The sequence below is a fragment of the Macaca mulatta genome, chromosome 16 (assembly GCF_049350105.2).
Source record: "Macaca mulatta isolate MMU2019108-1 chromosome 16, T2T-MMU8v2.0, whole genome shotgun sequence".
NCBI lineage: Eukaryota > Metazoa > Chordata > Mammalia > Primates > Cercopithecidae > Macaca > Macaca mulatta.
In genome coordinates this window covers 68,163,959-68,186,788 of record NC_133421.1, presented here as the reverse complement: position 1 = coordinate 68,186,788, position 22,830 = coordinate 68,163,959, and the positions used below count along the sequence as shown (strand labels likewise).

Below are 22,830 nucleotides of genomic sequence, written 5' to 3'. Positions count from 1 at the left end.
GGGGCAGGGAGCACCCACTGCGTTTGCTATCCTTTGTTTTTCTCACCTCTCCCCAGGTTTGCATGAAACCCTGGCCCTGCTGACCTCCCAGCTGAGACCTGACTCCAACCACAAGGAGGAGATGGGCTTCCTGAGGGATGTTTTCAGTGAAAAAAGCCTCAGTTACTTAATGAAGGTGAAGTCCCACGTCATCCTGCCTGGAAGGGTGTCTAGAGGTCTTTCTAGCTGTCTGGGGCTGTCTGAGGTCATCCTAGTCATCTCCCTGCCCCAGGAAGGCCTTCACTTGCCCACTGCACAGGACTTTCTCTTACGGTGCCCCATCAGTGGCCCAGTCTGCTGCCTCAGTTGTCCCCACAGCCATGGGTGGGATGTGTGGTGTCCAGGGTGCATCTGAAATACTCTGTCTTTGCAGATTCATGAGAAGCTTCGCTATTATGAAAGGCAAAGTCCAACCCCAGTTCTGCACAGCGCTGTGGCCCTCGCTGAGGACGTAAGCCCCAGGTTTCTCCTTAGAGCGTCTGCCCCACTCCCTACCCTGTAGAGTTCCTTCATCTTGCCTCGTTTGCTTAGTCTGGGGACACCAGGAATCAGGAGCCCAAAGGTGAAGAGGTGTTTTCTTCCCTTGTCCTCCTCTTTCTCTTCCTCTCTCTGGGTTCCCCGAAAGGCAGGGAGGAACCGGTGAGCCTTGGACTGGGTTGGGAGACACTGACATGGGGCTGCCCACTCTCTGTGTGTTCTGGAGCAAGTCTGTTTCCTCTGCTGTAAATGAGAGCACTGGATTGGCTGAGCAGTTCCCAAACTGCTCTGAAGACGGATGATTTGAATAGGTCAATTAGACATTGTATCTGTGCTTTCCTGAAGTCAAGGGACCTAGAGTGTGTCCCCGCATACTGGCTCAGGCTTCTCATTTTTTAAAGGAACGCTTCTTAATTTCTTGTGGACCTAGTCGTCTGTGTTGTATGGTTGGGGAAAAGCCATTCTGGTTGATTACTAAGATCAGCTCCTGAATAAACTCTCCTAACCCCAGGAGATGGCCTGGGGAGGGATGGGTGCAGCCTGTGGATGCAGAGCCCTGGGCCCTTCTCCACTGTGGAATGTGATTAGGGGCACATTAGATTGCCCGTCCCAGGCTCAGCGCTGCCTGTCCCACTGGCTCTGTGATGTTAAGTAGGCCACTCAACCTCTCTGAGCTCCCATTTCCTCATTCATAAAATAGCATCTGAGAGCCAGGTAAGCCCAGGTTCAAATCCTAGCTGTGCTGTATATGAGCTCTGTGACTTCGGGCAAGATGTTTAATCTCTGAGTCTCAGGATTCTCATCTGTAAAATGGCAAAGTAACAAGACCCTCTGCATCGAGTTGGTTGCAGGGTTCAGTGAGAAGATCCACATAAAGCAGAAAGCACATAGGGCTTAAAATGGTGGCTCCTTGGAGGATGGCCCCGTCGAGCTGCTCCTGACCCCTGGTGTGATGTTCCCGGGATCATCGTCCTGGGGTGGCTGAGGGTCTGCCCCTCAGCCCCTGGGGGCTGCAGCTGGGTGGGCCCTTGGGTCTGTGGCCCAAAGAAGAAGGACCCAGCAGATGTGGGGCAGGGGCACCTCTAGCCATCGGTGGCGCCTGTCTCATTCTCTGCAGGTGATGGAGGAGTTGCAGGCCGCCTCCGTGCACAGTGATGAGAAGGAGCTGCTCCAGCTGCTGTCCACCCCGCACCTGAGGGTAGTCGCGCAGAGCCCCTGCCCACCCATGCCTCTGTGTCTCCTGGGATGGGGGTGGAGGGAGCTCTCCTCGTGAGGCTGAGGAGTGGAGACTTCTGAGGGAGCGATCCTCAGCACTAGTGTCTGGGCAGTTGTCTCTCTGGCATGGCATCTGCCACCCTCCAGACCACCACCTAGCCACGGCCTGCTGACCCTGTGAGTGGCGGGCCAGCCCTCCTTTTCTCTTGCTTTCCCGACAGGCTGTGCTCATGGTACACGACACGGTTGCCCAGAAGAATTTTGACCCCGTTCTCCCGCCTCTGCCTGACAATATCGATGAGGATTTTGATGAGGAATCTGTGAAGATCGTCCGCTTGGTGAAGAACAAGGAACCCCTGGTAGGTGCTGCTGCCTGCTTCTCTCTAACCCACTCTTCCCCTGCCTCTCACCCCCACCCAGAACACTGGGACAAGACCCTCCCCGAAGTCTTCAGAGTGAGTGACAGCAGCTTTGCCGGGGCTGCTGCTCGTCCCTGTGGCGCCTCTGTGTGCAGGGCACCCCTTCCTCTGGGTGGATACAGCCCCTCTCAACTGTGGCCAACCCGCTTTGTGCAGTAAATAACCTGCACAATTGTATAGGGTGACCCTGATCATCCTTTAAGCCAGAAATGGACAAACTACAGCCCAAGGGCCAAACCCAGCCCACAGCTTATTTTTTAAAATAAAGCTTTTTTGGAGCACAACCAGGCCCATTCACTTACAGATAGGCTGTGACTGCCTTTATAGTGCGATGGCAGAGTTGAGTCATTGTGACAGAGACTGTGTAGCTGGCCTAAAATATTTACGTGTGGCCTCTTACAGAAAACGTGTGAGAATGCCTGCTCTGAATATTGAGGAAGCACGGGGCATTCCTCTCCCCAGTAGACTGATTGCTATCACTTTGGTCCTGGTTCAGCATTGATTTACCGACCAAAGGGACAGTGTTGTTTATGAGATGCACAGAAGTGGTGGAAGCCCAGAGAATTGAGATTGGCTCCAGAAGATCCCACAGCTGTCATTCTCTATTTCCAGCTTTCCCCAAATGACCTCCAATGAGCCTCTTCTGCAAGCAGACGAGGATCTCTCCTCTCCCTCTGTTTCCTCACCTGTAAAATGGAGCAGCCATCCATTGATTTAGCAAACACGTTGTGAGCCCTCCTATCCAGGCGGTATTGGGTGCTGGCAGTTCAGAGCTGAGTAAATGATAGATAGCAATGCTGGAAAGTTCTCAGGTCTGGGGAGGCTAGAAGTCCTGGGGTTCTTAGTTGATGGCCTCTCTAGTAATAATTATTTTTTGTACTTCAAATAGATGGCACGGATGATGTTAACAATAACTGTGCAAATGTGTTTGCAGTTACAGCCACTAATAAGTGGTTAACATATGTTGAGTGCTTACTGTGTACTAAGTGCATTGCATGGAATCCTTGCAACAACACTGTGAGTTAAATGCTATCCCACATCTCACAGGAAACAGGCTTGAAGAGGATAAGAGATTTCCTTGCTAAGGCCACATGCTTTTTGTAAATGGTGGAACTGTGTTCACACCCAGGGCTGTCCAGCCCTAGAGCTTAGCTCTTAAGCTTTCTGCTGTCCTGCTGCAGTCCAGCCTCTGTGGTGCAGGAAATCGAGGGCTCGTTAGTTCCTTTCTCATCCTAAGTGTCATCTCTGCTGTGCTTCATGGGCCAAGTCCTGGTCCCGAAGCTCTGGCTGGGGTGCATAATTGGTTTCCCTCAGCAGCAGCAGAAGGCCTGGTAACCCTGTGATTGGGTAGAGGCAGGGTGAGAATTAGCTGGCACGTATCATCCTCATTATTAAATGTCTTTGCAAGTGGTAGGAACTGTGATATGACAGAGATGTGATGGAGAACGTACTGGATTTGGCATCACAAAAAGCTTTCCCCTTTACCAGCTGGGTGACCTTGAGGATATTTAACTTCTCTGAGCCCCAGTCCCTCATCTAAAATGTTGCAGCATTATTGTGCCTTGTAAACTGTAAAGTGCAGGGCTGTACTAATGGGAGATGTTGGTTTTGTTTTGTCTTCAGCATTGGGAAGGTCCCCACTGATCTGCCCTCAGGACTGTCAGAGGGAGGGACTGGGGAGGCTGTGTTGGGTCCAGAGAGTAGGGGTCTGAGATTTGGAGCTGCTGCTTAAGAACCTGCCTCTTCTGTCTCGGGTTCAGGGCGCCACCATCCGGCGGGACGAGCACTCAGGGGCTGTCGTGGTGGCCAGGATCATGCGAGGAGGCGCAGCAGACAGGAGCGGTGAGTGGCGGCGTGCAAAGCTGGCCCACCCCTGATCATGGCCATTGTTCCAGAGCCCTCCACTTTTGCTCATAGCTCCCCTTACTTCTCTCCTATCAGACCACCTGTTTGGGATGTGGTTTGCTTTCTGGGGTTGTGGCTGGAATTCTCATCTCCTTCCCAAGTCAGTAGAAATTTTAATAGAAAATATAGGCCAGCTGGGCGTGGTGGCTCACACCTGTAATCCCAGCACTTTAGGCGGCTGAGGTGGGCGGATCACTTGAGGTCAGGAGTTGGAGACCAGCCTAGCCAACATGGCGAAACCCCATCTCTACTAAACACACAAACCTGGGAGGTGGAGGTTGCAGTGAGCCGAGATCATGCCACTGCACTCCAGCCTGGGCAACAGAGTGAGACTCTGTCTCAAAACAAACAAACAAACAAAAAAACCGGGCACTGTGGCTGACACCTATAATCCCAGCATTTTGGGAGGCCAAAGTGGGCAGATCACCTGAGGTCGGGAGTTCGAGACCAGCCTGGCTCACACGGAGAAACCCCGTCTCTACTAAAAATACAGAATTAGCCAGGATTGGTGGCGCATGCCTGTAATCACAGCTACTTGGGAAGGCTGAGGTAGGAGAATCACTTGAACCTGGGAGGTGGAGGTTGTGGTGAGCCGAGATCACACCATTGCACTCCAGCCTGGGCAACAAGAGCAAAACTCCGTCTCAAAAAAAAAAGAGAAAAAGAAAATATAGGCCATGCATGGGGGCCCCCACCTGTAGTCCTAGCTATTCGGGAGGCCCAGGTGGGAAGATTGAGCCCAGGAGTTTCAGGTTGCAGTGGGCTGTGATTACACCACTACACTCTAGCATAGGTGACGCAGTGAGACTGTCTCTAAAAAAAAAAAAAGAAAAAATTATATATACATATATATGTATATATTTTATATATACGTATTTTATATATACGTATATATATAAAAAATAGTCATGGAGTACTTTGGGGTGATTGAGAAAAAGCTCATGCGTTGGTTTAGTCCAAGGACTGTGACAGTTAAGAATATAGCATGGGCTTGGGGGATTACTAACTGGGGCAGGGATGACACCCTTCCCCACCACTCCAGGTCTTGTCAAACCACTATTACAAAGAGAGTGTTTGTGCCCCAGATTCATTTGGGTAGAAAGGTTGAGAATCACCGGTGTGTGGAAGAGCTACTAAGCTGGGAGACAAACCTCCTGATATAGGGGGATGTTACCCCCAAAGTCTGGGGGGTCACTGTTGCAGAGAATCCTAGACCAGCACTTTGCAAACATTAACGAGTACACAAATTCCCTGAGCATCTTGTTAAAATGCAGACTGATTCAGCAGGTCTGAGCTAGGCTGAAGATTCTGCACTTTTAACCTGCCTCCAGGTGATGCTGATGCAGCCAGGCCAGTGTCCACTTTGAGTAGCAAATAGGGCCCTAATATGCCAAGACATTTGTCATTCAGGCAGAGGCTCATATTGTGTTTACAGTCTTAATGATGTCTTCACTGGCGCTTTTGTCTTTCCTTGTTAAGACTTAAGGACGCCATTCTAGGAGTATATCTGTAAACCTAGGAAGGTGAAGAGTTAATGATCATTTTAAAGAAGCAGAGGTTATAGCAAAAAGAACACAGGCTTTCTACATCAGAATAACTGTGTTTGAATACTGGCTTCATTATTTCATAGCAATGTGGCCTTATGCAAGCTGCTTAATCTTCCTGGGTCTCAGGTGCCAATTTGTAAAATGGAGATTTTACTGGGTGATTTGAGCCCTCCATGCCAAGTGAGGTGCCCAGCACTCAGGGGCTTAGTTCGCCCGAGTCCCACCCATCAACTTTAAACCTCGAGTTGGCCCTGCAGTGGGCTCCTCAGGCAGGCCCCTGTGGTGCTTGGAGCTCTAAGTGATTGGTGCTCAGGCTCTCCTCCTGTGCTGATGGTCAGTCCCTGTGTCTCCTAGGCCTGGTCCACGTTGGAGACGAGCTCCGAGAAGTGAACGGGATCGCAGTCCTGCACAAGCGGCCCGACGAGATCAGCCAGATTCTGGTCCGTGCTACATGCCTGCTAGGGATGTGCTGGGTCTTCAGACACCCAGAGCGGGGCGCTTTCTGGAGCCAAGGCAGATTCTGGCTTAGCCTTGCTGTTGTCCTGAGGAGGTGGCAGGCAAAGTGGCCTTATGGTGTGCCCCTAACGGTGTGCTTGGGGTATGGGGTGGCGGCAGGAGGAGGGGATCTTCCCTTCCATCTGCCTCTCTTAGACCCTCTTCTCAGCACAGCCTTCCTTCCTTCCCCTGGCTCCCTTTCACAAGGTCCCTCCTGGGTCCTGGGTCCTGGGTATGAATCCTGGCTCTGCCTCCTTCCAACTGTGCAACCTTGGACAAGCCATCAGATCATCTGAGTTTCCATTTCCTTTCCTTTAACGTTGGGATAGGGATTCTTTCTCAACCAATGTGTGGTTATCATTGGGATGCCAACATCTGGAAAAGGGTAAAGCCCTTCAGAAGTGTAAGGGGATTTCAAGGTATTAAATGCTTGGCTGAAAATCTCCGTGGTCCATTCTGGGGAGTTGAAGTCAAAACTGAAATTGTGAAAAGCCCCAATCATAGCTTGGTCCCCTTTATCCTCAGGATTCCTCCCCCAACCTGATACTCTTTGCTAACTTCTGATAGTTTTGGGGGCAGAAACAGGATAAGATCGGAAGAGAGGAGGCCCACTGTTTAAAGCCCTCTCTGGGCTGGGCCCAGTGGCTCACACCTGTAATCCCAGCACTTTGGGAGGCTGAGACAGGTGGATCACCTGAGGTCAGGAGTTCGAGACCAGCCTGGGCAACATGGTGAAACCCCATCTCTACTAAAGATACAAAAAATTAGCTGGGCATGGTTGTGGGCCCCTGTAATCCCAGGTGCTTGGGAGGCTGAGGCAGGAGAATAGCTTGAACCTGGGAGGCGGAGGTTGCAGGCAGTCGAGATCATGCCAGTGCACTCCAATCTGGGCAATGAGAGCAAAACTCTATCTCAAAAAACAAAACAAAACAAAAACCCAACAAAATAAAGCCCCCTCTGTAGAGGATGCAGATCGCAGGCAGGCCCTTCAGTCCTTTTGCCCAAGCTTGCTTTTTTGTGGCTTTGGGTGCCAACTTCCTTGTGCTGCAGAGCAAGGGTGTGGGCTGTCTGGGTAGTGGAGAGGCCAGGAGGTGGTCTGTTGGGCCCTGCTGTCCTGGTCCGAGAGCATTCTTCCTTGTTGGGCCCCTGGCATTGGGCTGCAGGGTCTCTGTAGATGAGGGTGAAGGGAGCTCCTGGAAAGCTGGGCATGACCTGAGATTGGGGAGATGGAAGCAAAGAGGGAAGTATTAATCAGAGACCAGCCCCAAATCAGTCAGGAAAGAGGCAAAGGAAGCTGAAATGGGTTGTTCAGATGACCCAAGAGGAAAGCAAGGAAGGGAGCCCTCTGGGGCCCTAGCGGTCAGCAGGGATGGAGGATTGGAATTCAACACGTAGTCCTTGGGTTCTCATGGAAAGTCTTCCGTCCCTTTGTCTTTTGAAAATACAGTTACCAACCCTCCACTGCTAAATTTGAACTGCCTTTAAAATAATAAAAATACAAAAAAATACAAAAAGGTACAGTTACTTGGTTACTGAGTTTTGCTTTAGTTCATTCAACCAGGGCACCATCCTAGAAGGGTGGGCCTTGGAAGGCTGCAAGTCTGACTTTCTGAACATCAGTTTTTAGGCCTGAGAAGTAGAAGTTGAGCTCTTGGAGGGTTAGACCTGGTAGGCGAGAAGCTTCTGTTCTCTCTCGTTTCAGGCCCAGTCCCAGGGATCCATCACCCTAAAAATCATCCCAGCCACCCAGGAGGAAGATCGCTTAAAGGAGAGCAAGGTATGGGGAGGTGGGCCTGCGGCACCCTCTCTCAGCTTGAGAGATGCAGCTCGCTGGCTGGGGGCTGGATCCAGTCCAGCCTCTTGAAACAGTCATTCGGGAACAGATCATAGATCTGGTCCTAGTAATCTGTGCCCATTGAAGGACTTTAATTCCGTCACAAAGTGATTCATTTGTTTGTACCCTGCCTCTTTCTAAACAGGATTTGACGTGGCTTACTAATAATAAAAGACGAGGTTATTTTAATTGAAATAGAAACTCAGGGCCATGAAGAGGAGGAGAAGGTACCAAGTGTGCTGAATTCTGAACCAATTAAGTAACTGCCATTTGTTTAATTGTTGCTGAGCCTGCCTTATTTGGTCACGTCCTCTGTGCCAGGCACTCTGCCAGATGCTGGAGACAGGACTCTTGGTAGCTTCAAGGGTTCCTGGTGCAGAAGGGCAGCAAACCTTTCCTTGCTATGTAATAAGTGCTTTGTCAAGATTCTGTACAAAGAGTTACAGTCACCCTTGAGGGTGTCAGAGTGGGGGTGTTGGAACTGAGGCCTGAAGAAGGTAAAGAAGAGTGGGACCTTGGCGGGGTCTGCCCATACAGAGGCTCCCTGGCATTCTGGAGAGGAGCACGTTAAGGGCGATGTGCTGGGGCTTTGCGGGGAGGATGGTGGTGGGTTTTGCTGGGGAGGTGGGTTAAGCCTGTGTTCTGAATGGCCTCAATGCCTTGTTAAGGGTTTTGGCATAATCCTTGCTTAGTTTGGGGCCTCTTAGAAGCTGCCCCTGAGACAAGGATTTTAATGCAAATGATTTATTTGGGAAGTGACCCCAGGAAACACCAGTACGGGACTGGGAAAGGGAAGACAGCTGATCTGACCAAGGGTGTGTTATCAAGCAGGTTGCCACTATGGGCAGCTGGAGCTTAGTCCTGCTGGGAACTTGGGGAACTACTTCCTCCCCTGTGGAACACATGCCTCTATCATCCCACCCAGGGGCCCTGGGAGCTGGGCGATCTGTACACCAACTCCTGCCAGGCTGCACCTGGGGTATTAATTCCTAGCAACTTCTGCCTGCTGGATTAGAGAAGAGCAGGCTCCAGTGGCCAGAGAAAGTAAGTCCTTAGGCAAAGAGATGCAGGTGCTGGCAGCTGGCTGGAAGTCAGCCCAGGCTGCACTGAATGGTCCAGCCCTGGGGCATATGGGAAGCCATCCCACAGCCCAAGAGATAGTCCCATAGGTTCTAATAAGCTCTTAAAGGTGTTTGTGTGTGTGTGTGTGTGTGTGTGTGTGTGTGTGTGGTTTTTTTTGTTTTGTTTTGTTTTGTTTTTAGGATGGGAGTGGTATAGTTATATTTGTGTTTTAGAAAGCTCCCTGAGGCAGCCACAGGGAGAGGGTGGAGTGGGTAGAGGTAGAGGTTGGAGGCAGGGAGGTCTGGTAGAAGGCGCTTGTAAAAGCCCAGGAGAGACATTATTAAGACCTGAACTGTGAGATGGTGGTTGATGAGATAGAGAGGAGGGCATCACTTTGATTTCACAGTACATTTGGATCTGAGTTTCCTGGCAGCCAAGGCAAAAAGGATAGCATAATGAATTACATACTGTTGAGCAGAGAATGGAAGGAAGCATGCCAGTTTTTCAAGATTGATTCCCATACCTGCCTGTCAGTACTTAAAGCATGAAAGAAGAGATGTTACAGCATCTGGCAGAGAGGGAATGTCAGTCGATACTTCGAAGAATGTGGATTTGTAATGGACTATGTCTTCAATGACAGTTTTTTGCAGCAAGTGAAGAAATAATCTTTATATAGCTGTTTCTTATTTGTGCTCTTTGGTTAAATCCCAGGGCATAATATTTCCTGTTACCTGGTGGAAAGTGATTCTTTTTAGGGCAAGCGAATGTGGTCCCCATATGCAACTTTGAGGGTTCTGACTTGAGGAACCCTCTTTGAGGAAGAGAACTTGGTTTTCCTAAAGGACAAAATGAGTAGCCTGTCCCCCAGCCCATCCTTCTTGAATATTTCTTCTTGATCCAGATGCTTGATTTGGGCTGGCCACTTAAGATCACACTCTTCTGAGTGCTTAGGACCCTGGTAACATCTGTGGCTGGTTAAGGGTATCTGTCCCCACAACATATGCCAGAAAGTTCTTACTGTTGTCCGATGGAATCTTTTCTGGTTGGCATATAAAGGAATACAGTTTGTATCTGTCTGAGGAAGACCCCTGATTCCTTTTTTTTTTTTTTTCTGTTTGCCACTGAAGTGATTGGGCCCTAATGGTCTGAAAATAGAAATAAATAAAATTAATCCATGCCACCAAATTATAGAAGAGAATAAGGAAGTGTGAAAAATGCTGTGTACTCACACCATCTTCTCCAGAGAGGGTGACTCTAGAGTAGAGGGGGGAATTGGGGCTTGGCCGAGTCTATGGCAGATGAGGCAGGATTGAGCTGTAAGAGCTGTGGGTGTCAATTACCCACTGAAAAGTGGTGAGGAGTCAGTAACAGTAGTTTTGTTGATATTTGTGTTCTTACCCAAACATCTAGATTACTTATATAACAGATGGCTGCTGCCTTCCGTCAGCTCAGTTGGCGTGTCAAAAATAACACTTGAGTTAGAAATTGTGCTTGCCTTTACTTTTTGTTCCCAGGATTAGTTGTTGCTGTGTGTATGCTAAGAGGCTGTTATGAGGACAGCTGGTCAAGTAAATAAGGAAATATTTAGGTGAGAAAGAGATATTCAGTCATGGGGTCTATTAACTTTCTGATTCTTGATGGAATTCCTGACCATAGCATCCCAAATGGTTGAAGAACAGTTAAGAACGTATGTGCAGTGTTTCCAAGTAGCTTTCTATTCGAAAGGCCGCTTGGCCCTCCTAAGTGTGGGTGGTCGTTATCATGTGGCCTTTGATGTGGCAATGACCTGTCGGTGCTCACATGGGGAAGGGCCGCCTCACCAGAGCCCTCCTTGTGCAGGTGTTCATGCGCGCCCTCTTCCACTACAACCCTCGCGAGGACCGGGCCATCCCTTGTCAGGAGGCGGGCCTGCCCTTCCAGCGCAGGCAGGTCCTGGAAGTGGTGAGCCAGGACGACCCCACGTGGTGGCAGGCCAAGCGAGTCGGGGACACCAACCTTCGAGCCGGCCTCATCCCCTCCAAGCGGTTCCAGGAGAGGTGGGTCTGGGGTGTGTCGTGAAGGGCTGGTTCCAAAGTGGCAGAGGTGCAGGTACATGACAGGCCCCCAAGTCTCTGTGTCCTCACAGCCAGAGGGGCCTGCTGAGCGTTGTTTCCCCAAGGTAAGTACCAGTTGCACTTGTGTTTGGTCTTTTCCCATAACTAGTGGTGATGGCTATTTGAGATTTAAAGGAATCTATTGTGTGTGTGTGTATCTGTATATATACACACACACACACAAAATACATGTATATACACAAATATATATACACACACACACACTTTTTTTTTTTTTTTGAGACAGAGTCTCACTCTGTCACCCAGGCTGGAGTGCAGTGGTGAATCTTAGCTCACTGCAACCTCCACCTGCCGGGTTCAAGCGATTCTCCTGCCTCAGTCTCCTGAGTAGCTGAGATTACAGGCGTGCACCACCATGCCTGGCTAATTTTGTATTTTTAATAGAGACGGTTTTGCCATGTTGGCCAGGCTGGTCTCAAACTCCTGGCCTCAAGTGATCCACCTGCCTTGACCTGCCAAAGTGCTGGAATTACAGGCATGAACCCCTGGGCCCAGCCTAAGTTAATGTATATTTTATAATGCATGCTTAGAGAATGCTGAGAAATAAAATATAAAAATACAGAAGAGAGGCTGGGCATGGTGGTGGCTCACGCCTGTAATCCCAGCACTTTGGGAAGCCGAGGCAGAAGGTTCCCTTGGGCCCAGGAGTTCGAGACCAGCCTAGGCAACATGGTAAGACCTTGTCTCTCTCTAAACAAAAAATAAAAACCTAACTGGGCATGGTGGCACACACCTGTAGTCCCAGCTCCTTGGGAGGCTGGGGTAGGAGCATCGCTTGAGTCCAAGAAGGTCAAGGCTGCAGTGAGCTGTTACAACACCACTGCACTCCAGCCTGAGTAACAGGGTGAGACCCTGACTCAAAAAAAAAAAAAAAAAAAATACAGAAGAGGAAGACTATGGAAGAAAATTCCCCACGTCTCACCCCTATCTAAACAGCAGTTTATTTCCTTACTGTGCTTTTTATGTGAGTGTTGCATACAGAATTTGGGGTCTTGCCTTTTTTTTTTTCTTTTTAACATTTTTGGCATGAGTATTTTCCATATTATAACATCGTTTTTGTGGTGTGATTTTAGTGGCTATATACTAACTCATCAGGAGCTGTGCCATTCATTCCTAGGCGGCAGGTACTTAGGATGAATTGAGCTGGCCTTGTGCTGAGCATCCTGCAGGCTGCTGTGAACCTGGGGTTTCTGCCCTGGAGGAGCTTATAGTTCAGTGGAAAAGTCAGACACTCTTCAAACAAGCAGTTTATGCAAATGTGATGGGTGCAAGGGAGGAGGACCTGGTGCTCTGTGAGTTCATATTAGGAGGCTGCGTCCTCATCCAGGAATGCAGGGAAGGCTTCTCGGAGGAACTAGCTAAGTGATTTCACTGCTTTCCTGTGGCTGCACTTTTATTAGGTTGTTCCCAATTCTTCACTGTTAAAAGGCTTCAGTATACTTACCTTGCACATAGACTGTTCCTCATATTTCAAATTATTTCTTTAGACTTCCAAGAAGTTCAGTCTTGGGTCAGAGGGTGGCAGTTGTGACTTCCTCTGTGGGTTGTAGCCCTCACATCTTTTGGTGTGTGGACTGTGGTAAGGACAGAACCTCAGGGTTCACCCATTTTAGTGGCCCTCAAGGTGTGGCCCCCTGGCCAGGGGCTTCAGCATCACCTGGGAACTTGTTAGAAATGCAAATCCGTGGGTCCCACCCAGAAACCCCACATTCTAACAAATGTTCCAGCTGATTCTGAGGTGCCAAAGTCTGAGAACGAAGCTCTGTCCCCTCGGGAACCCCAGACCCATCTCCATTTTAGGGTTCACAGGTCTTGGCAACATCTTACCAGAGGATGTGGGGGAGGGCTCTTCAGCTGCAATTTTTTTTTTTTTTTTTTTTTTTTTTTGAGAGGCATAGTTTCACTCTATCCCCTTGGCTGGAGTGCAATGGTGCGATCTCAGGTCACTGCAACCTCCGCCTCCTGGGTTCAAGTGATTCTCCTGCCTTAGCCTCCCGAGGAGCTGGGATTACAGACGTGCACCATCATGCCCGGCTACTTTTTGTATTTTTTCACCATGTTGGCCAGGCTGATCTTGAACTCCTGACCTCAAGTGATCCTGCCACCTCGGCCTCCCAAAGTGCTGAGATTACAGGTGTGAGCCGCCACACCCAACCCTTCGGCTGCATTTCAATGTGGGAATCTGGACACCTCTGAGAGCCTCACCTCTCCACTGACAGCCACATTGGACAGTCTACCCGGGCTGAGCCTTCCACTGAGGGGAGGGTGTTAAATTAGGGTCACTTCTGTCCTCAGCCTCTCCTGGGAGTCATTCTGCTATTTCCCAGCTCCCTCAGAGATGGGGAGGCTGGAGAGTAGAGAAGGGGCCGCCTCTGCTTGGAAATTGGCCATAGGGGAGTAATGACCAGCTGAGGATCGTACACTGGGCTGGATCCCTGTGTGGCCATCTTGAGCTGGATGAGCTATTTCTGGACTTAGAGACTCGGTTTCTTCCTCCTGGCGAACCAGTGAGCCCTGTGAAAGTGTTCCCTTCGTTGGAACTTAGTGCGAAGCAGGAGGCCCTCAGAGTGTCCAGTGTGTGCCCACCTGTGGGATCCAGGCCTTGGTTTCCCAAGTTTTCCAGAAAGTTCCTTTCAAATGATTCTCTGGCCCAGCTCACGGGCCCACCCATCCCCTTGTGTCCCTGCAGACGACTAAGCTACCGGAGAGCCGCGGGCACCCTGCCGAGCCCCCAGAGCCTCAAGAAGCCCCCCTGTGAGTAGATTGTCAGGGATGGCACTCCGGGGAGGGCCCGGGGTTAGGATGAGGAAGGATTCAGGCTGGGAAGAAGCAGGCAGTGGGCTGGAGGGGGCATCAGGGGTCTTGTCTGAGCTCATGGACTCCAGAGGAAGGAGGGAGTGGGAAGTAGGAGGTGGCTGGAGTCACTGGAGAGGAGCTTGTATATTTGGAGTCCATAGATGATGCTGGGGAATATATTAACAACTTTCCCAAACTGATGTGCAGACATGTGTGTGTGTTCACGCACGTATGCATGTGCGTGTGAGGATCTACAGCTTTCGTTAGATTCCCAAGGACTCTCTGACCCTGAAAATGGAAGAAGCAGTGGCGTTGGAAGGGAATGGAGAAGGCCGTGTGTGACCCGGTGCCTCTGGTAGGGCTGCCAGACTGGGCAAATACAAATAAAGGATGCCCAGTTGAAGCTTGAATTTCAGATAGATGACAGATTGGTTTATAGCATAGGTATGTTTTTATTTAGTTTTTATTATAGTAGAAGTATGTCCTGTGCAATATTTGGGACATACTTACACTGAGAAGTTACTTCTTGTTTATTTGAAATTCAAGTTTAAGTGGGTATCCTGCACTTTATCTGGCAACTCTACACCGTGTAGCCCTTTACACTTTAGAAAACACGTCCACCTACTTCTTGGAACGCTATGAAGTCAGTAGAGTCAGGTATCTTTTCTAAGCTGGGAATATGTAGGGTCACAAGGTGAAGTGAGCAGAGGTGGGGTCACATTTTCTGAAGGCCTGTGATCAGAGCCCCAGGGTAGGGCCCCGTGTAGAGAGGAAGCTTTTCCAGGGCATGGTCTCACCGGTACTAGAGGGCAGACTTGTAACCGAGTGAGTGGCCTGAGCAGGTGCCAGGTGACCAGAACACAGATGGCCTGCGGCTCTGCTCCACCCCGCTCCACCCTCAGGCATCTGCGTTTTCCAGGGCCAGACTCCAACCCCAGAAAAGAGAGAGTGGGTCCTATTCCCACTACAGGATCCTGGAGTAAGCTGCTCCCTGGGCCCCTGACAATGGCCACTTTTCCAGACTTGCTGTCAGGTTAGAAGGGCCACTGAGTGCAGTGGCCTTGAGGCTGCTGCGCCACTGACGAGCTGGCTTTCTCTGGGCTGCTAATGAGACACACACAAGAAGACTAATTAGAGCAGGTCTTGGGGTTTAATAATGTACCACAGCTCAGATCACAGGTTCACTGGAGGAAAGGGAGAGAGGCCAGATGGCGGGCTCCTCAGGCACCCGGGCCGTGGCTGCCCTCAGCCGCAGGGTCCCCGCTTCCCTCCACTAACGCTGTTCCATCTGTCTTTTGTGCAAACCGCAGATGATCAGCCTTGTGACAAAGGTAGGCCCAGTATCTGTCCGCTGTGCACAGGCACGGCCCCTTTTCCATGGAACGTTTGGGGCCTGAGGGACTCGTATTCTTTCCCCATGTGGGCAGCTGTGCCCCTCCCGCTGTCTGCACACCTCTTCCTGCTCTGCCAGCCAGACTGGGCTGTTTCTTGAGGCAGGCAGAGTTGGTGGGGACAGGGTTCAAGGCCTTGGGGCCCTTCCCTGCTCTCCTGACATGCGGGGCCCAGCCTTTCCAGGACTCAGCCGTGCTGTGATGGGGCTGGGTAGGAGACAAGGGGTGGGAGGGCAGGGCAGGCAGGAGTGAATCCCTCCTTATTCACGCTGCTCACACTCAGGGACTGGGGAGGCCTGCTGGCCTAGAATCCCCCTCAGGGCCTGGAAAGGCTGTTAGGGGCCTAAGCGTGGAGAACTGAGCAAAACAGAAGACCTTGCTTTCTTGGGGTATCCAGGACATGGGATTTCCCCTGAGCTCCCCATGAGACACCATCCCAGGGGGCTCTTCCTGCCCGGCCATCCAGGGGCTGGGTCCCCTGGGCCAGATGTGTCTGGCGGGACTCACTGGCTTCCTTCCCTCTTTTGCTTCCCAGAGGCCTGTGACTGTGAGGGCTACCTCAAAGGGCAGTATGTGGGTAAGTAGCTCCCCCTGACACCCACATGCACAACCTGCCCCACCCCAGGCTCCAGAGGCAGGGAGAGGTCAAAGCAGGCTGATGTGAGCCCCAGGAGTCCTTCTGGAGCAGCAGAGCCTGTGGGACCCCCGTCTCTCCTCAGTTCTCTCAGCCTGAGCAGGAGCTGAGCCTGCCCAGGCATTGAGTCCCCACCCAGCTTTTACCCAGCCATGGGGCACATGCCCTGGCGGGAAAGGTACACACACCCCTACATTAATACCAATTCTGTTATCACCATCATCGCAATTGGAGTTTATTCAGTGTTAACACCACCACCACACAGTGAGGGTGTTTACTGCTCTCCAGAGCCCCTTTTCACTTCTTTTACTTTCGTCAGTTTTGTCAAACGTCTTAGAGATAGGCAAAAAGTTTTTTTTGTTTTTTGGTTATTTTTTAGAGACAGGGCCTTGCTCTGTCACTCACGCTGGAGTACAGTAGTGACATTGCAGCTTGTAGCAGCCTCAACATCCTAGACTCAAACAATCCTCCCACCTCAGCCTCCTGAGTAGCTGGGACTGCAGGCACCTGACACCATGCCCAGCTGATTAAAAATATATTTTTTTTGTAGAGGTGGGGTCTCGCTGTGTTACCCAAGCTGGTTTCAAGCTCCTAGCTTCAAGCAGTCCTCCTTTCCAAAAAGTTTTTAAACTTTTTTTTAAATTATTTTTTGAGAAATGGTCTTGCTGTGTTACCCACACTGGAGTGCAGTGGTGTGACCACAAATCACTGCAGCCTCAGCCTCCCAGGCTCAAGCGATCCTTCCATCTCAGCCTCCCTAGTAGCTGGGACTACAGGTGCATGCCACTACACCTGGCTAATTTTTGTATTTTTTGTAGAGACAGGGTTTCACCATGTTGCCCAGCTAGTCGTGAACCCCTGGGATCAAGTGACCTACCTGCCTCGGCCTCCCAAAGTGCTGGGATACAGGCATGAGCCACTGCACCCAGCCCCTTAGCTTTTATTTTGAAGTAATTTCAAACTTACTGGAAAGGTGTAAGAATTATATAAAGAACTCCCATATACTCCACAGCCAGATTCACCAGTTGTTGCTCCTTTGCCATGTTTGCTCAATTTCCTTTCCCACATCTCTGCATTTTTTTTCCTGAGTCATATGAGACTTAGTTGTAGACATCATGTCGCTTTCCCATTAAATCTCTCAGCATGTATTTCCCAAGGCCAAGGACTTCCTCAGGGCAATGATCAAATTCTGAGAATTTAAAATGCATCCAAATCTATTATATGCTGTTATTTAAATGTTATCAGTTGTCCCCATCATGTCCTTTATGGCATTTTCCCTTGGTCCAGGATCCGATCTAGGACCACACATGGTATTTGTAGATTCATATCCTAATTTCACAGATAAGGAAATTGAGGCTCAGAGAGATGAAGGGACTTGTCCAAGGTCAGTCACATGCCAAGTAAAACAGTGACCTTGAGCGCTAGTTTGTGAATGCAGGGTCACCCTTTCATCTTACCATTGTGTTTCCCGAACAACCTCTTCCAGTAGCAGGAGGAGGTTGGGAGAGGTCAGTGGGACTCAGTCCCATCTCCAGCTCTGGCCAGGTGGAAAAAGTCTCTTCTGGGAGATTCTGAGACAAATGCCATGGTGTCCCTCTGCCCCTCCTTCCAAGCTGGTCTTCGGAGGAGTTTCCGGCTGGGCTGTAGGGAGAGACTGGGGGGCTCCCAGGAAGGGAAGATGTCCTCCGGAGCTGAGTCTCCAGAGCTGCTGACTTACGAGGAGGTGGCCAGGTACCAACACCAGCCCGGAGAGCGGCCCCGCCTGGTGGTTCTGATCGGTAGGTGCCATCCTGGGTTTCCAGGAAGTGATCTGGTTTCCTCCCTGGAGCAGGTGGGGAGGGAGCTCAGCAGGGACCCTGGTCAGCCTTCCTCTTGTTTCCCAGGGTCTCTGGGAGCCCGACTGCACGAGCTGAAGCAAAAGGTGGTGGCCGAGAACCCACAGCACTTTGGTGTCGCTGTTCCACGTAAGAGGGCCCATGTGGGGGTGTGTGTTTTTCTGCACACACACAAATACTTCATGGGGACTTAACTTCCCAGATTCATCCAAATCCTTACTTTGGGTTTAAAGGATCACCAGGCACTGCCTGCTATTGGCAAATCATGGGACAAAGGCCTGATGGGAAGAAATCCACTCTCAGTGGTCCTCTGAGACCCTCTGAGGCAGAAGCTGGAGGACCACTTGCGTGGTTCCTGCCTGGGGTGGGAGGTGAGTCCAGAGCACATTGTAGGCAAAGTGGCAGCCTCAACCTGACACCAAAGGGCCTCCACAGTAGGGGGCATTCCTCCTCATCACAGTGAATTTTGACTCCGATGGCCCCTGCCCTCTGCTTGGATGAGAGGGCAGGTCAGAGAAGCCACAGAACCCTGTGAGTGGTATTTCTTGGCACTCCCTCATAGTCAGATTCCAGTTTGTCAGGGTGGCTGGGTACATTCCTGGGTGATGCCTCCCCTGCCAATTCCTGGGGCTTGCTGCTGCTAGGGGCACCCTGGGATGTCAAGCTCCAGTGGGTAGAGGATCCTGGTTCTGAATGTGATAAGGAGGATGAGGAGGAGGAGAATGAAGGTGCCAGGTAATATGCCAAGAGCTTTTATGTGCAGTCCCCTGGGTCAGCCCTCCCAGTACCCCTGAGAAGAGAGATTATCATCATCTTGTATGGCAGAGGAAGACAGTGAGGGTCAGAGAGGTTAACTAACCTGTCCAATGTCACACAGTTGGTAAGTGGTGGAACCAAGATTCAAACCCAGGCAGCCTGCCCCAGTCATGTTCTTAATGAGGGTGCACAATGGCCTCTCACCTGCTGCCTGCCACTTCATGCCCTTGGCTGCCCCTTTCCTTTCTGGGACTCACTCTCAGTCCCCCTGGCCTCAGAGGGATGCAGTATGAATGCCTGGTGGCTACTGAGAGGGGTGCTGTGGTGGTGGTAGTGGGGCCTCCTCAGAGTGTTCTGGGGCAGAGCAGCCACGAAGCCTTACTTTGATCACACTGCTCTCCCTGGGCCCAGCACCTAGTCTGTGGGTTGTCAGAGCTGTCTTCCAGAGCCCAGTCTGAAGTGGCAGGGATGTGGGGGAGGTGATGGCACTGGGGAGGCCATTCTGGCAGGACAGCTGTGATGAACCTGGAGGGCTTCAGGGAGCCACAGCCTTCCAAGTTTCAGGGGAACTGAAACAGGACATGCAGAGGTTGCTAACACACTGATTGTTCCCAACCCCCTGGATCCATCCCCTGGGGAAGAGGTACCTGGATGGTCAGGCCCACCTGCTTCTAGGCACTCCACAGATAGGAGATTTTCCTCCTTGGTTTTAGAAACTGGAGGAGTCAAGGAAGCCTTCCCAGAGGCAGTGACTTTTATGCTGGGTTTTGAAGTGTAAATAGGAGTTTTCCAGGCAGAAGAGAAAGGAATAGTTTTCCGTACTGAGGAAACAACATGTGTGAAGGGACAGAGCAGTGTTAGGGACTGGGGAGATTAGTGTGGATGATGTGCTGGAAAATGGAGCTGAGAGGTTGTGCAGATCATGCAGGTCTCATATATTCAGCTAGGGTGTTTAGAATGTAATGCACAGATAAATAAAAGTTTTTAAGCAGGGGGATGACGTGGTTGGAAAAGTGACCCTAGCAGCTCTACCGGAGGTTGGACTAAGATGCCACAGATAGAACACAGGGCATCCCCTGGATGGTTCCCATGGGCCAGAAGACACAGCGCCCCAAGATCCCATTTTATCTTTTGGAAAATGCCGTGTGTGTGGCTTTGTGTGTGCCCTTGTTCTGTGGAAGACCTGATTTTCCTCAGAAGTGTGCATCCCAATTCTGTTATGGAAATCAATGAGAAAACACCATGTGTTTTAACATTTTTGTTTGAGAGCCAGCCTTGCTGAAACACATCCAATCCATATAGGGACGGTCTGTCTTCCTGTCTCCTTCTGGAGATGAGAACTAATTGACTAAAGAATTAAAAGCATACATCAGGGTCAAATGTATATGTGGCTCCTTTGCTCTCAAAAAAGAAAAAACATTGAAGAATTAAAAGTTAGGACCTAGGGGTCTCTTAAGTGATTCTTCAAAAGCCACAGCATCTGCTGGGCACAGTGGCTCACGCCTATAATCCCAGCACTTTGGGAGGCCGAGGCGGGTGGATCACCTGAGGTTGGGAGTTGAGACCAGCCTGACCAACGTGGAGAAACCCCGTCTCTACTAAAAATACAAAATTAGCCGGGTGTGGTGGTGCATGTCTGTAATCCTAGCTACTCGGGAGGCTGAGGCAGGAGAATCACTTGAATTGGGGAGGCAGAGGTTGCAGTGAGCTGAGATCATGCCATTGCGCTGCAGCCTGGGGAACGAGCAAAACTCTGTCTCAAAAAAAAAAAACAAAAAAAGCCACAGCATCAGGGAGTCAGTTAGCAGAGTGGTTAAGGGTTTAAGCTGGGCATTTGGCAGAGAGACCGATTCTGGCTGCGTGCTCTACTGGTTGTGTGTCACTGTGCACAGCACCGAGCCTCTCTGTGCCTCAGTTTTCTCAGCTGCAAAAGGAAAAGCCTCCTTTTGCCTACATGGAAGAGTTGTTGTGTGAATCAGTGATACACCTGCCTGGAAAGGCACAGTGCCTGATACAGGGACATGCAATGAGGTAGAAGTGCTTGGTTTAGACACAGCAGCAGCCAACTCCCAAATGAGTGCCTAAGCCTGCTGCTATCCCCACGTGCTGTGATGTGACATCTCTTTGCCCAGCTTTCCTTCTTTCTTTAAAAGATACCACCAGGCCCCGAAAGAGCCATGAGAAGGAAGGAGTGGAATATCACTTTGTGTCTAAGCAAGCATTTGAGGCCGACTTACATCACAACAAGTACGTTGCTTGATGGGCCAGTTGGCCTTCTAGGCAGCTGCATCTTTTTATATCTACCTGTATTCCACTGGAGCTCCCGGGAGGGCTCCCAGAAAGGATGGGGGAAGCGGGAGAGAAGTCATGTTGGGAGGTCCCCTTTCCTTTGCTAATTTAGGAAAGCTGAGGAACTAAAGGTCTTTTCCCCTTTGGTGGTGTTTTAGGTTCCTGGAACATGGTGAATATAAGGAAAATTTCTATGGAACCAGCCTGGAGGCCATTCAGGCTGTTATGGCCAAAAACAAAGTTTGTTTGGTGGATGTGGAGCCGGAAGTGAGTTCCTGGGCCTGCTGGCCATTTCTGGTTAATGGAATTTATAACTAGGGGATTGTACGTTTTATACAACACTTAACCTCAGCCTAAGGAATTTTTAGTCTGGAACACTAACTGTTCAATTTCTTTGGGTCTTCCTTTGAAAATCAAATGAAAGCCTTGTACCCCAAAACATGCCCCTCTATCCACAAATGCTGCATTAATTGTAGGGAGCTCGTGGACACTCTGGTGGCCCACAGACCCAGGCTAGTAACCCCTGCATGGAACAGATCATGCTGTAGTTGGTGGTGCTGACTGGCCATTGCAATGTGCCAGAGAATTAGGGATGTCAGTACCCAGGTGAAGCTGGGGCTGAGCTCTCGGTGCCAGGCCTCCCTCTCCCCAACCAAGGCAGGTGGAGTCAGTGGCTTAGAGAACCACTCAGGGAGGCAGTGAGGAGAGCAGTTTAAAGGGGAAAAAGAGGGAGGGAGACGTGGCCCTGTGAAGTGCTTCAAAAACATTTCCACTCCTGCACACCCAGCATGCTGTGGGCTCAGCAGGGGCTTAACCATCTCTTTAACCTTGTCTTTTAGAAAAACTTCCAAGCTTTGAACTCAATCTGGGATTTTTTTCCCCTCTATAGAAACAGATCTCTGATTTTATGATATAAACTGTAGGCTTTATTTTAAAGAAGTTTGCTTGAAACATATTCCAAAAAGCACGTTATGCCTACAAAGGAAAACGCTCACTCATTTGGACTTACAGGGAGTTAGTAATCAAAATTAGAAGTCTGAGTTTCAAAAATTTCTTTGAAAAGTAATTTTATTGATCACTTTATTGATCAAGGGTGCAGATAATGCATATAGCAGTTTAATATTTAGTGTTTCCAAGTGGAGCCCTTACATTCTAGATAAAATGCATTAATTAAGAGTACAGTTTCTACAGTCTACAGTTTAAGTGATCTGTTCGGTAATCTCATTTGCTTTGCGAACGGTTTCTTCTTTGAATACCAAGAGGAGATGTAATAGCACAAATTTGGTAATAGTGTAGTCCAATTGATGACATTTGACTAAATAGATACACACTGACTCCTGCATCCTCACCCATCAGAAATGGAAGGTGGAGAGGAGCCTAAGAAGGTTAATTATAGCCAGAAGGGTCAGAGCTAAGAGAGACAGCAACTCTCTCTGAGCTGAGGCTTAGGAACCTTCTATTTGCAGTGAGTGTGACTTCAGGGCCCCGCTGAGTTCAATGTCGAAGTGAAGGACGAGAAAAGGAGCAGTTGGTCTGCCCCATTGAAGTCCATTGTCATGGGACCCATGTAACCAGGACCTTTGCTGTTGGGGTTATGGGACTGAAGCGCACGTTGAGTTTTCAAAAGTATATTTCACAATAAAAAACTTCAAAAGTATATAATATTCCTGAACTTTCTTTCTCAGGCACTGAAACAACTGAGGACCTCAGAATTTAAACCCTATATTATATTTGTAAAGCCTGCAATTCAGGAAAAAAGAAAGACACCACCTATGTCCCCAGCTTGTGAGGACACGGCAGCCCCATTTGTAAGTTTAAAGTGGATTGTTTCTTTTCTGAAGGCCTAAGGGAGGCTGTTACAGGAATGCTTCTAGCTGCATCAGGGTGCTTGCAGCTGAAGAGGGATGCGGGATGCACCTTCTGCACGTGATTGTCTTTCCATTTTGCCTATTGAAAAACTTAAGAGAAGATGATTGCATGGCCAGAAGGCTCAAGGTGAACAGCTGGAAGTGCCTCCCGAAC

At 49.9% G+C, this 22,830-nt stretch overlaps 1 protein-coding gene across 7 annotated transcripts in view; it reads left to right on the top strand.

Annotated features, from left to right (window-relative positions):
• The window catches only part of MPP3 (MAGUK p55 scaffold protein 3), a 33,352-nt gene that overhangs the window by 1,587 nt on the left and 8,935 nt on the right, over positions 1 to 22,830 (top strand). For 3 of the 7 annotated variants that reach the window (XM_015119822.3, XM_077971899.1, XM_028836548.2), the window contains 16 exons: positions 57 to 175; positions 413 to 490; positions 1,634 to 1,714; positions 1,953 to 2,090; positions 3,911 to 3,992; positions 5,957 to 6,042; positions 7,800 to 7,874; positions 10,833 to 11,029; positions 13,797 to 13,861; positions 15,214 to 15,234; positions 15,830 to 15,871; positions 17,542 to 17,706; positions 17,812 to 17,892; positions 20,673 to 20,766; positions 20,967 to 21,075; positions 22,494 to 22,616. In XM_015119822.3, coding sequence (XP_014975308.1) covers positions 57 to 175; positions 413 to 490; positions 1,634 to 1,714; positions 1,953 to 2,090; positions 3,911 to 3,992; positions 5,957 to 6,042; positions 7,800 to 7,874; positions 10,833 to 11,029; positions 13,797 to 13,861; positions 15,214 to 15,234; positions 15,830 to 15,871; positions 17,542 to 17,706; positions 17,812 to 17,892; positions 20,673 to 20,766; positions 20,967 to 21,075; positions 22,494 to 22,616 — 1,556 coding nt within the window. Of the gene's footprint in view, positions 1 to 56; positions 176 to 412; positions 491 to 1,633; positions 1,715 to 1,952; positions 2,091 to 3,910; positions 3,993 to 5,956; positions 6,043 to 7,799; positions 7,875 to 10,832; positions 11,030 to 13,796; positions 13,862 to 15,213; positions 15,235 to 15,829; positions 15,872 to 17,541; positions 17,707 to 17,811; positions 20,012 to 20,672; positions 20,767 to 20,966; positions 21,076 to 22,274; positions 22,463 to 22,493; positions 22,617 to 22,830 lie in introns of those variants that run through there. The other 4 variants (XM_077971900.1, XM_077971901.1, XR_013406890.1 and 1 more) reach the window with 3 other exon arrangements.